Source organism: Phallusia mammillata, chromosome 5 (genome assembly GCF_965637545.1).
Source record: "Phallusia mammillata chromosome 5, kaPhaMamm4.hap1.1, whole genome shotgun sequence".
Taxonomy (NCBI): Eukaryota; Metazoa; Chordata; class Ascidiacea; order Phlebobranchia; family Ascidiidae; genus Phallusia; species Phallusia mammillata.
Genome location: NC_137256.1, coordinates 14,570,646 through 14,585,257, shown reverse-complemented (window position 1 = coordinate 14,585,257; position 14,612 = coordinate 14,570,646). Strand labels below are relative to the sequence as shown.

General features: G+C 37.0%; 1 protein-coding gene across 3 annotated transcripts in view; it reads right to left on the bottom strand.

Moving 5' to 3' along the window:
- Positions 1 to 12,276, bottom strand: part of LOC145230111 (vitamin D3 receptor-like) — a 41,537-nt gene extending 29,261 nt beyond the window's left edge. For all 3 annotated transcript variants that reach the window (XM_080095486.1, XM_080095487.1, XM_080095488.1), the window contains exons 1-2: positions 12,115 to 12,276; positions 9,892 to 9,988 (exon numbers count right to left, since the gene is read on the bottom strand). In XM_080095486.1, the coding sequence (XP_079951612.1) occupies positions 9,892 to 9,988; positions 12,115 to 12,172 (155 nt within the window). In that variant the 5' untranslated portion in view covers positions 12,173 to 12,276. The remainder of the gene's footprint in view (positions 1 to 9,891; positions 9,989 to 12,114) is intronic.
- Between the last annotated feature and the right edge of the window lie 2,336 nt (positions 12,277 to 14,612).

Sequence of the window (14,612 nt, the reverse complement as noted above, 5' to 3'; positions counted from 1 at the left end):
TGTGACTATGAATTTTGTGCGCCATTGCAGTTCAGGGGTTGTTAACAGCCCTTTGACGTAAGAAACATTAACGGTTGTTGCTCAAAACACCTCTAGTGGTCAAAATTTTTAACATTGGCGGTTTGGGCTGAAATTTTGCAGTACTATTGATTGAGTCATTGAGGTTTCTTATTTTTTTTAGTTTGTGCGTTGGACCCCATTAGTTAACCCACTAGCCCCCTAAAATGGGTCAATTTTTTTTTAATTGTTATCTATTGAATTGCATTATTTTCAACTTTGCATGTGTGGGGACCCATGAGTTTTTGCCTGCAGAAACAACCAAGGTTATAAAAGACGATGGCTAATATGGGACCCAATACAAAACTAGAAGGGTGGCTTAGCACATTTTACTATAGCATATACACTACAACCTATTCTGCAAACTGTAATATATTCTCTATATTTATTTATATTGGGTCCCATATTAGCCAACATTTTTATAATCTTGATTTGTTTCTGCAGGCAGAAACTCATGGGTCCCCAAAACCGCAAAGTTGTAAACAGACAACCATAAGAAACGGTGCTATAAAGTCAAACACAGTGATTGGTAGTGTTACTTAAAAAAACAAGTTATGTAAAGTACAAACTGTCCAAATCTCATGCAATTGAGACATTGTTATAAGTTTGTGTGCCTAAATAGCATAAAACACTGACATCTCAAAATGGCATATTATACAACTGTCAAAATGTATTGTTGATTAATTCATTCATTTTGGGGGGTTGGTAGGGTAAATATTAGGGCTGCAGGGTGGAACACAATATTTGACAGCTACAAATGCCAAATTCAAAAAACTATCAAAAATTCATCCAAATCGGACGTTTTATAAACAATAGGTGGCTTAAGCAGTAAATATTGGGCTACATGGTGAAACACAATAATCGACGCCCTAAAATGGAACAATGAACAAACTGTCCAAATTTCATCCAAATCGGACATTGTTTAAAAAATCACCCATTTTTGGGGTCTAGTGGGGTGAATATTGGGGCTACAGGGTAAAACACAACAAACGATGCCCTAAAATGGCACAATGAACAAACTGTCCAAATTTCATCCAAATCGGACATTGTTTAAAAAATCACCCATTTTAGGGGGCTAGTGGGGTAAATATTGGGGCTACAGGGTAAAACACAACAAACGATGCCCTAAAATGGCACAATGAACAAACTGTCCAAATTCCATCCAATTCGGACATTGTTTAAAAAATCACCCATTTTAGGGGGCTAGTGGGGTAAATATTGGGGCTACAGGGTAAAACACAACAAACGATGCCCTAAAATGGCACAATGAACAAACTGTCCAAATTTCATCCAATTCGGACATTGTTTAAAAAATCACCCATTTTAGGGGGCTAGTGGGGTAAATATTGGGGCTACAGGGTAAAACACAACAAACGATGCCCTAAAATGGAACAATGAACAAACTGTCCAAATTTCATCCAATTCGGACATTGTTTAAAAAATCACCCATTTTTGGGGTCTAGTGGGGTAAATATTGGGGCTACAGGGTAAAACACAACAAACGATGCCCTAAAATGGCACAATGAACAAACTGTCCAAATTTCATCCAAATCGGACATTGTTTAAAAAATCACCCATTTTAGGGGGCTAGTGGGGTAAACACTGGGGCTATCGAGTCAAACAAAACAAATGGCACATCTACATAACCATATCTACCATCTGTGAAAATTTCATCCAAATCCATCAAACATTTCTTGGCAAAGTGGGGTGGACAAACTTGAGGGAAGAAGAAAAAAAAAAGAAAAAAAAAGAAAAAAAAACAAAACAAATCGAGTAAAATCAAAATGTGTCCCCTTCAGGGAAGGGGACCCATAATAAGCATAGGAAATATATTTTTGTTTTAAAACAGATCATAGTGTATGTGCAAGGAAAATATGTGCTAAGCCACCCTTCTAGTTTATATTGGGTCCTATATTAGCCATCGTCTTTTATAACCTTGGTTGTTTCTGCAAGCAAAAACTCATGGGTCCCCACACATGCAAAGTTGTAGATAATGCATTTCAATAGATAACAATGAGTAAGTAGGATAACTAATTGAGGTTCAACACACACAAACTTAAACGAAGGAAACCACAATGACTCAATCAATAGTACTGCAAAATTTCAGTCCAATCTGCCAACGTTTAAAATTTCAACCACTAGAGGTGTTTTGAGCAACAACTGTTAATGTTTCTGACGTCAAAGGGCTGTTAACAACCCCCGAACTGCAATGACGCAATAACGATAATTGGCATACTTTACAAACTATTCCAATTTTAGCCAATTCTGACATTGTTTATAAACTCACCCCTTTTAGGGGGCTAGTGGGGTAAATACTAGGGTTATCCGGACAAACAAAGTGGGATGCACATCTACATAACTATATCTACCATCTGTATAAGTTTCAGCCACATCCATCAAGCATTTGATGGCAAAACGAGTCAGACAAACTTCGGGGAAAAAAACATTTTAGGGGGCTAGCGGGGTAAATACTGGGGTTATCAACAAAAACAAAGTGGGATGCACATCTACATAACTACATCTACCATCTGTGTAAATTTCAGCCGAATCCATCAAACATTTGATAGAAAAACGAGTCGGACAAACTTCGGGGGAAAATACCCATTTTAAGGGGCTAGCGGGGTGAATACTGGGGTTATCAACAAAAACAAAGTGGGATGCACATCTACATAACTATATCTACCATCTGTATAAGTTTCAGCCACATCCATCAAGCATTTGATGGCAAAACGAGTCAGACAAACTTCGGGAAAAAAACAAACATTTTAGGGGGCTAGCGGGGTAAATACTGGGGTTATCAACAAAAACAAAGTGGGATGCACATCTACATAACTACATCTACCGTCTGTGTAAATTTCAGCTGAATCCATCAAACATTTGATAGAAAAACGAGTCGGAACAACTTCAGGGGAAACTAGAATAGCGGTTTTCCTATATATTGCTGGGTTATATATACTACATCATATTTAATGATGTATCACATATTCCATTTACTACATTTATAATGGATATATATTTGGCACCTACATTTCATTGGGTCCCTATCTTTTTCCTGGCACTTTATAACCTAATTGTTTCTGCAAGCATAATCTAATGGGTCCCCACACATATGCATATGCGATTTGGTAACAGTAAAAATAGGGCACAATCACTGTTAGATATTTACCAATTTACTATACACATCATTTGATCTACATATATGATTGTTTTTGCAAGCAAAAACGAATGGGTCCCCATACGCGCGTTTGTGCGGATTTATGGTAAACAAACATCCTGGTTATTTTTAGATTCTTAAGGACAAGCTTAACCAACTTTAGCCTTAACCCAAAAAGTTTTGTCCGTATTGTTTTTGCATCATTATTGTCATATAATTACAAAAAAACAGTAAATAGGAAAAAATAACAGGAAACACTTTCAATTTATTCTCATGCTTTGACCTTGATATTGTCGTTCAAGGTCAGTTTTTAAACACAATTTTCCAAAACTTAAAATGTGCTTGATAACTTAATAAAACGACATAGCATAGCTGCGCAAAAACAGCTGATTTCTAATCACCGACACGACTGCCTCATAAAACGTCGGTCCGGACGTCAAGCTGAGCACTCCCGCTGCATTCACCCGCCTTAATCGTAAACAAGTGAATTACTCCCTTGAGAGTTGATACTTCTATCTGACTGAGAAAATGGTCACGTAACGACTGCGTTCATGCGTGAAGCAGAGGCATTTTTTTCTATGCGCCACTATGGTCAATCACTCCCATTGCGGCAGCTGTGCACTGAGCGACAGGCAAATACGGTCATGACGTCATACGCATCGCCTGTCCCTGCCGTGACCCCGCAGCGTTAACGTTTACAGTGCAATATCACTAACACCGTATCATCTTAATTCCAACCAGAGAGAAAATGGTCAAGTGACGACTGCGTTCATGCGTGAAGCAGAGGCATTTTTCCATGTGCCACTATCGTCAATCACTCCCATTGCGTCAGCTGTGCACTGAGCGAGCACAAATATGACAGAAGACAGCATGTAAAAACATATTTTTACTACTAGAAGAGTGGCTTTCTGATATACTTCCATTTTATATATTCTATACGATATTTACCAATTTACTATACACATCATTTGATCTACACATATGATTGTTTTTGTAAACAAAAACTAATGGGTCCCCACACGCATGTTTGTGCGGATTTACGGTAAACAAATGTTGCGGTGATTTTTACATTCTTAAGGGCAAATTTTTAGAAAGCATTAACCCAACAATGAAAAAAATTGTTCGTATTCTTTTTGCACTATTATTGTCATATAATTACAAAAACTTTAAAAAAGAAAAAAAAAAATAATTTCAATTGATTCTCATGCTTTGACCCAGATATTGTGGTCCAAGGTCAGGTTTCAAACACATTTTTTTCTAGAAAGCTGTAACATTTGTGTTACAGATACTTTAAATTAAAAAGCAATTTGCTACAAGTGTATACATAACAAATTGTTTTTCATTTAACTTTGTTTCGCAAAACGAGTACCATTGAACTGTAGTAACCTCTCAGGGTGCACACGCCAAACGACTGTTTGACCTTTTGACACCGTTTTCAATAGCACGCCGTCATTCGTGTTCAACAATACTGTTAAGCCTAATTTATACATGCCTTGAGTATTGACTCCTAAATTGATTGTTAAAACGCGCTACGTTATGAAGAAAGTTCTGAGCTGTGTTTGTAATACCGACTAGTTGACCTTAAGTAACCCGTGATCATGCGGCGGCCAACCTGACAGCGAGCATTTAAAAAAACATTTATTTGGCAAAAAAGTCAAGTTAATTTTTTCATCTTAACTTTTATTAACAAAGTTTTTCTTGACATATACAAAACCGAAGCACGGTTATTAGGCTTAATTCACGTCATAGGTGTAAAACCTTCGCCAAAACTAAAAATGTGAGTGATAACTTAATAAAACGACATAGCATTGCTGTGCAAAACAGCTGATTTCTAATCACTGAAACGATGTCTCGTAAACCGTCTGTCCGACGTCAAGCTGAGCCCTCCCGCTATCGTAAACCAGTGAGTTACTCTCTTGGTACTTCTGCCTACAGTGTCTTTCTTGACCAAACGAGCGTTAGACACATTTACGTTTCGGGGGCCTGTGGGTGAATCTCTGGGTCATACGGGGTCAAAATTCACATGGACCATCTTTAGACCAATATCTGTAATGTGTGTAAAATTGAAAAAGTTTGAACCATTCTTTCTTGACCAAAACGTGGGAACAATAGCCGCGCTAAAAATTTCACGTTTTGGGGTGCTGTGGGTGAACCGAGGGATCAAACGGGGTCAAAATTCACATGGACCATCTTTAGACCAATACCTATTATGTGTGTAAATTTAAAAAAGTTTGAACCATTCTTTCTTGACCAAAACGTGGGAACAAATCCGCGCTAAAAATTTCACGTTTTGGGGGGCTGTGGGTGAACCGAGGGATCAAACGGGGTCAAAATTCACATGGACCATCTTTAGACCAATATCTGTAATGTGTGTAAATTTGAAAATGTTTGAACCATTCTTTCTTGACCAAAACGTGGGAACAAATCTGCGTTAGAAAGAAAAAAAGAAAAAAAAAATATAGACAAAAACAATATGTGTCCCCTTCAGGGAAGGGGACCCATAATTACACTGAAATTTTTACCAGCCAACAAGGAGCACCCTGTCACAAATGTGCTTGACCGGATAGTTTGCGACCCAGTTCTCAAGCGACGTTATCCAAGCCGCTTGAGGTTTACTGTGTGGGTCAAGTCTTTTGTTGCGAATCGCCGTTCACACTACCACTTCTTTTGTTTATGTGTTCAATGTGCCAACTTATCAGGTCGCGCTGTTACGGGGTGCAAGTCATCATTGTTTTATCTGAAGGAAATCGTCACAGCGAGTTAACGCCTTTTTCCCCGTTATTGTTACGCATGCTATATAAGAGCGCCCATCTAATAACATAATATACATAGAATATAAGATAGAAGAAGATAGAGATAACTGCGAAGTAGTGCTGGATTGTTGTTTTGGTTGTGGTTGGACGTGAATAAATGTAAAGGAAACGGTTTTCTGCTGATCAGAGTACACGTGCGTTAGTTGTTAAGGAACTTCCGATAGTCAGTCCCAAACTTTTGCGTAACCGTGAAAACCGGTACGTGACACACCCTATCCACAGCTGTTAAAAATTTCAGCTGGTTAAGTCTTGTATTTCTGGCCTCAATAACATCTGAACAAACAAACAAATATTTGGGGGTAAATGGGTGAAAATGGATATATACAACTTCAAGTTACAAAATAGTTTAAAATACGCTGCAATGTACCAATCAAAAAGTATGAAACTCCAGAAACATCTGCTTTAGCAAGTATAGCCGTTTCAAAAATTTCACGTTTTGGGGGGCTGTGGGTGAACCGAGGGGTCAAATGGGGTCAAAATTCACATGGACCATCGTTTGACCAATATCTATAATAAGAGTAAATTTGAGAAAGTTTGAACCATTCTTTCTTGACCAAAACGTGGGAACAAATCTGCGTTAAAAAATTCACGTTTTGGGGGGCTGTGGGTGAACTGAGGGATCAAATGAGGTCAAAATTCACATGGACCATCTTTAGACCAATATCTATAATGTGTGTAAATATGAAAAAGTTTGAACCATTCTTTCTTGATCAAAACGTGGGAACAAATCCGCGTTAAAAATTTCACGTTTTGGGGGGCTGTGGGTGAACCGAGGGATCAAACGGGGTCAAAATTCACATGGACCATCTTTAGACCAATATCTATAATGTGTGTAAATATGAAAAAGTTTGAACCATTCTTTCTTGATCAAAACGTGGGAACAAATCCGCGTTAAAAATTTCACGTTTTGGGGGGCTGTGGGTGAACCGAGGGATCAAACGGGGTCAAAATTCACATGGACCATCTTTAGACCAATATCTGTAATGTGTGTAAATTTGAAAAAGTTTGAACCATTCTTTCTTGACCAAAACGTGGGAACAAATCCGCGTTAGAAAGAAAAAAAGAAAAAGGGGACCCATAAATACCCATTTTAGGGGGCTAGCGGGGTAAATACTGGGGTTATCAACACAAACAAAGTGGGATGCACATCTACATAACTACATCTACCATCTGTGTAAATTTCAGCCAAATCCATCAAACATTTGATGGAAAAACAAGTCGGACAAACTTCGGGTAAAAAATACCCATTTTAGGGCGCTAGCGGGGTAAATACCGGGGTTATGAACAAAAACAAAGTGGGATGCACATCTACATAACTACATCTACCATCTGTGTAAATTTCAGCCAAATCCATCAAGGATTTGATGGAAAAACGAGTCAGACAAACTTCGGGGAAAAAATACCCATTTTAGGGGGCTAGCGGGGTAAATACCAGGGTTATGAACAAAAACAAAGTGGGATGCACATCTAAATAACTACATCTACCATCTGTGTAAATTTCATCCAAATCCATCAAACATTTGATGGAAAAAGAGTCGGACAAACTTCGGGGGAAAAATACCCATTTTAGGGGGCTAGCGGGGTAAATACTGGGGTTACAAACAAAAACAAAGTGGGATGCACATCTACATAACTATATCTACCAGCTGTGTAAATTTCAGCCAAATCCATCAAACATTTGATGGAAAAACGAGTCAGATAAACTTTGGGAAGAAAAAAAAAGAAAAAAAGAAAAAACAATTTGAGTAAAACCAATATGTGTCCCCTTCAGGAAAGGGGACCCATAACTAACATATGTCCAAATTTGAATAAATTTGAAGCACTCTTTCTTTACCAAACCAGCGTTACAAACCAGCGTTAGACAGAAAAAGAAAAAAAAATACGGACAAAAACAATATGTGTCCCCTTCCTTGAATATATGTGTCCCCTTCCATAAATAGGACCCATATTAAACCTCAGTTGTTTCTGCAGGCAACATTGCATTTCAAGAGATAACCACGAGAAAGTCGGGTGTTGTAAGGTAAAACACTGTGATCAGTACTTGGCTTAAATAATCATGCTATTTAAATGACAAACTATGCAAATCTGATTTATGGGGTATGCGGTGGGGCTACAGGGTAAAACACAACAATTTACATCTATAAAAGGCACATTCTACAAGCTGTACAAACTTCAGCCATGTACAAATTTATTTTAATTCCGACGCTGTTTAAAAAATCAACCATTTTAGGGGGTTAGGGGGTGTAACTGATAGGGTTCTACAGCCAAAAGTATAAAATAGGAATCCACAATGACCCAATCAACAGCCTCGTAAAATTTTTGTTCAAATCAGACAATGTTTAAAACTCTGACCACTAGACATGTTATTAGCAACATTTGTTAACGCTTCTGACGTCATAAGGCTGTTAACACTCTGCTGACTAGAATGTGCAAAAACGCGTTCCAAGTAATGCATAAACACAAGTACCATATGTTCTGTTGCACTACAGAAAACTGGCTAAAATCAAAATGCTTCTTCTTCAGGGAAATGGACCCATAATAAACTAGTGGTACTTTTTCCCAGGTTTGTGCTGCCCGAAGCAAATATTGGCTTACCCGTATTTTCTTCCCAAACCCGGAAGGGGTTGCTTAACAAACTTGAGGGGTCACAGAGAGCTATCCCAATTTTGCAGCAAGTACTCCATACACTGGCATAGAGTATGGGGGTGTCGCACACCCCAAGCTTTGACCTTTGTATAAAGTCACAATGTCATTTTTGTTCAAGTTACGTCGGTTTTAAAACGTTTCCAGCTAAGCACAAAGCGCTTGTAGTGACGCCATTGATCAAACAAACGTCGGTCAAAACGCAACAATTGCAATTGTTTTGAAATACACAGGCATTTTAATGGAATAAAAGATGACATATATATATAGAGAGTTATAGAGTAATGTTTAAGTATTGTGTGGGGCCACCACTTTCTCTAATAAAAAAAGGTAATAAATTTACAATTTCTAAGCAGTGTTTGATGTCCGTTTGCAAAGCACGTGCCTATTTACAAAACAATGTGACAGAAACTTAAAGCACATAAAAGGTATCGGTGTTTGGACGTGTAAAGTAGTAGACTCCGAGTACCGGTAGGTTGTTTTTAGTTTTCGTTCGTATTAGTCATTTCAACAAATACAACAAACATATTTTTTGCATTGTTTATCAAATTATCTGTGAAGGGTCGCGAAAAATTTAAAGAGATTAAAAGGGGGCACGATCAAAAAGGTTTGGGAAGCCCTGGTGTAACCTAGCCTTAGGTACAGAAAACGAAGACAAAATATTTTGACACAGAGTATGAGTATCAATACCACTAAAATTTTTTGATACCATCAATACCGAGTACCGGGTACTCGTCCCATCACTACAAAGAGGAAGACTAATAAGTGCCAGAGAAGGCCTCTGAGTTTGTTCCAAATATCCTTGGGTGCTTTAACTGAGAGGAAACATCTTTTTTTGTTCAATACAAACTAACAGTGGACTGCATATATGTATATATATATACATACATACATATAAGGAAGAAACGTTATCTTTTACTTCCCATCGGCTATGAAGTTAGTATTAGAACATTTATACACAAAAGTGTATTTTGGCACAACTTGAGGTTCATATCTATTACATAGAAATTTGAAGAAGTTTAAAGCTCTTTTGCTTGGCCAAAACATGAATGTTGGATACAAAAAAGAAGAAAGGAAAAACATATGAATACTTTGAATTGGAAACAGCTGCGCTGATTGTTAATTGCTGTTTTTTGCCTTGATTAGCAAAGTTAGGTTGAATCTTTGGTATTTGCATTTTTACTGTAATCATGTATAGATTAGTAGTTTTAAAATTTCAGTTACCCTTCACACGACATTGCACCAAAGTGCATTCCAGTTGCTTTATCTCCACAAATGACACAAATCTTCAATGCTGTTTTTTCATTCTTATTTTCTGTACCTACAAATATGTGCATTAGTATTAGCTATTGTTTTTTGCACTATGGATGGTCCATCAGGGCAAAATTTGTATGAGAGTCATATATTTGTTTCATCATAAGAAAGGTGCTCTGACACAGAGTTAATAGAAGTCTATGACAAGAGTCTGCAATAGTTTGTCACAACCAACATTTGGTTGCAAACCATCCACCAAAAGTTGTAAAATTACTAAATGTGTTAAAACGGACCAAAACTAGAAAGGTGGCTTTCTAATATACTTCCATTTTATATACTCCATATCCTATTTACCGATTTACTATACACACAATTTAATCTACACATACATAGATGTCGATTTTTAGCATAAATTTTCTTTTGTAGGGTGGCAAAATTTTCTGATTAAGCCAAACTTTTAAATAGCAAACAAGTAACTAAGGATGTTCAAAGTACAATAACTGGGTACTCTAGAATAAATGTTTTGAATCCCGAATATCAAATCCATTTCTTATATCATTTTTGAAAGAAAGCAAACCAGTTTAGTACAAAATGTAAAAAAAATACTGGAAAAAAACTTTGCACAACTGCAATAAAACAAAATGCTCCAAAATCTACAAAGACATAGAGAAAATAGCACAACTATTAAAGTTAATTCATAAAAAAAATATTTAGTGGTATTTATTGCCTTCAGTAGGATTAACTATGTTGTGAGCTTGCTAAGACATATTGGTTTCCTGTGTACAAATATATAATGTTTGTCAACCTGAAACAACTGCAAAAAACAGGCACGCCTAGCATACAAAGTTGAGACATTAGGTTAGTTTTTAAATCCTAATTAAACTACCTTTGCTTTTGCATAAGTTGAACTTTGTAGCGCTTACTCCCTACATTTTTCTGTTTGTGTTGGATTATAAACTGACCCAAACATCATATGTATTGGGATGGCAGTTTTTGTAATATTAACAGACACTCCCATGCATCTAATTGCTTTGTAATGCCATAGTCGTTGATTGTTTTTGTTGTCAAAGTCAGAAAACATTTAAATGGTGGCAAAACGTTGCAAAGCATATCCAATAAACATAATCATGTGATCAAATGGGTAACAAACCAGCGTCACGCTAATCGCTAATTATGCCCACAGACACTGATGAGTCTTTGCCATCTTTTGCAACAAACACAACGACTGGGTATCAACATAAAACTGTAATGAATGTGTTTACATTTTACCAATGATGGGAGCACACATTAATATATGCCACAATTAAGTGATATAAACAGCAAAATTGGATTTGAATCTGACTGGATTCTTTGAACATGCTTATAAGTAACCCACTAAAAAGAACTGTTTAAAATTTCACCACAGTATGGCTTGCATTTCCGACTTGAAAGACTGGTACTGCTAAAAATGAATATTTTAGAGTTTAAGGGGTGAAAATGGGTAAATCCAATTAAAAGTTACAAAATTCTTTAGAATACATTACAACGCACCAACCAACGAAGCATGAAACTCCTAGATCATGAAATTTTTAGCTATTTTAAAAATTTTAAGTTTTGGGTGCCTGTGGGTGAACTGCTGGGTCATTTTGGCTCACACTTTGGATAAATAACTAACATCTGTAAAAATTTGAAGCACTCTTTTTTGAACAAATGCATGGAACAAACCAGCGTTGGGACAGAAAAAAAAGAAACAGACAAAAACAATATGTGCCCCCTTCAGGAAAAGTGATCCATAAAAAACATTTTTTGTTTGCATAGATATAAACTTAATCTACAGGAAAGAAGTACATATGTCTTGATTTTTACCATTATCACTTGTTTAAAGTTGTTTTGTTGCAACATGGAAAACTGTAAACGGCCATTCCTTAAATTACAACTGTGCTCTAGTAATGACTTTTGAGTTGACATATAGCAAGAGATAGGCAATGGAATTGCAGCTTGTTATAATAGAAGTGTGGTTTCAAGTTGATATTCGGGGCATTACCATTTGTCTTATCTTCAGGTCGCAACTCTCGTGCAGTATGCATTAATTTGTTCACATACATGGAGAAAATTATTGACAACAAACTATGAAAATTTTATCAGAACACTTTGTGCTGTAAAACAATAATTTTCATCCCAAGTTCTCCAACCTTTTTTCAGTGCAAAATTTACCTTTTATTTCTTTTGTTTCAGTTTCAGCTGCTTGGGATTTTGCCTCAGAATTAGACATGATACTAAATGGTTATAACTTATTACATTACACAACAAAACAACATAAAGTCTACAAAAAGCTTGAAGTATTTTCTATCAAAAACATTACTATTATTTTACTTGTAGTATTACTGAAATGCAATACATTTTGCTGTAATATTTTTTTTAATTCTCTTTTTTAAAACATCATTTATGCACAACATGCTGATTTGGTTACCATATGCAAACCGTGTTCAATTGTTTGCACCATATTAGTTTATTAATTTCACACAAAAGTCGAGTAACAAAAATGATAAAATTATCTTTTATGATGCATAAGTCGATTTTTCCTCAAAAGCAACAAATAAAATGATTTCCAAGTTTCAACACATGATTAGTTAAACATCGTCTTATTTTGCATTCCACAGGTAAATACAAAACATTGCAGACAACAAACAACCATCAAACGAAAAGAACCGCATCCGCAAATATTTGTGACCTAAATTAAACAAACAACAAGACTTAATAGTTGTGGTGCTAGTGCACATTTCAGATAAGGCAATGCTTGTTTTCATGCCTGTGGACATCAATTTCTGACCAATCAGAGGCGGGTTACTTCAGCTCGAGCACAATAATAATAAAATATAGTAAGGAGAAAAGCTGCCACGCGCGGAAGCACATGTTTAGCAGGGCATCGTTCGAACAGGCGCACATGAAAATACAATTAATACAAAAACAGCTGTCCTCGTAAAACCCGATGCCACAATTGCTAGACTCTCCATTTTTAATAACAGGACCTTAAATATGTTATTACGCTGTGATCTGTGGATATGTAAATCTGGATCGGTTGGCATTTTTTGTTGTACATTGCGAAGCACACAACGCTTGGTTGAGTTCAGGGTATATTGTGGCAAATGGAAACCCCTTTAAAAATTTCCATTTTTTTTTCATAATCACTAGAATAAACTCGCACTTAGGGCTGAGCTCGCTGGTCCGTTCGGTGTTCATACATGTCGTATCTCGTTACAACACTCGAATTACCCATACGATACGCGCTGTGGCACTTGCATTTTTAATGTTTGTCAAACGGGTTCGCGCCCCCTGGTAAAATGACAAACGACCCCCATGGGGGTTGCGACCCACAGGTTGAAAACCATTGGGCTACACTAAATACGACGTCCTAAAAATAGATCAAAGTTGCTAATTTACCCAAAGAAACGGTATAGTGTCCTTTGATTATGACATCCTATGGAAACAGCGTTGGCTGATATTAGGTTTATTCTCAACGTAGGCCTAACCCACATACTCTTTCAGACTGCCAACGTCGTGACATCGTGATAAAAATAAAATGTACTGTAGGCTAATTGTAACTAGTAGGCCTGGAATTTAAATCGTTGGGTTTGTAACCCGTAATGGATTTAAGCAGGGGTCACCAAACCACGTCATTTCATTCGGCCCGAGTGTATTTTAGGTTTAACTCCTGTTTGTACGACGGGGGCGATTTAGTTTACCAGAGAAGAGAGGAGTGATATTATATTTTTTTTAATTAGCCAACTATAACTTAGCCTACCACCAGTTTTTTTTTCAGTTTTGCAAACGAACGACAAGGGCGCAATAGCTCAAACATGCTACTATTGTAATAAACTGTGAAGGCTCGTTAGCACATCACAGAATTCTAATTTTGCTTTATTATTTCTGTTGCCTTATGAAAAAAACTAATTTATTGGACTAGCCCAGGGGTCACCAAACTACGGCGCGCGGGCCGGATCCGGTCCGCGAGGTCATTTCATCCGGCCCACGACTACATTTTTTAGGTTGCCAAATTGTATCAATAACTTTGCAACATCAAAAATTAATCTACTCCTTACATAATTTTTTTTCTGTGGGGATATTCAGAATTGATATTACCGAGTTTCATAGGATTATAACGCCCAAGATTGATCCAAAGCCAGTTTGTTACGTCACAGACAAGACAACAAGTGTTAATTGTGCGCAAACAAGTGCCTTCCTTTGTCACTTGTGGCGTAATATACAAGCATTACTCGTAAGATGAGACTAATTATACAGTTTAACAGTCGCATGACTGCTTTTCGAATGGGATTGTAGAAAGACCATATCTTGGCACACCTAAAAACGCCTTGCGGGCTAAGTTTGGAAAGCCTATAGTAGGAAGTTCTCGAGCTGCTTTCGGATATCGTAGCAGCTATAACTTTCATATGCCGAGCTAACTCTCTTATAAATAAGCTTTTGCTGCCAGGCATAGTATCAAGTTTGTAGAGCTCTTCTGGCAAATGTATTTCCAGACAAGTATAGGACGTCGAAGCGTCGGGATAAAAATACATTTGCCAGAAGAGCTCTACAAACTAACTCTCTTATTTTTCATTCGTTACAAACTAGGCGATTGTATAAGCACAATTCTTGAATTTCATCTCTGCTTTTTCGTGTTTGTGACATTACTAACTGTCCAAACTACCAAAAAA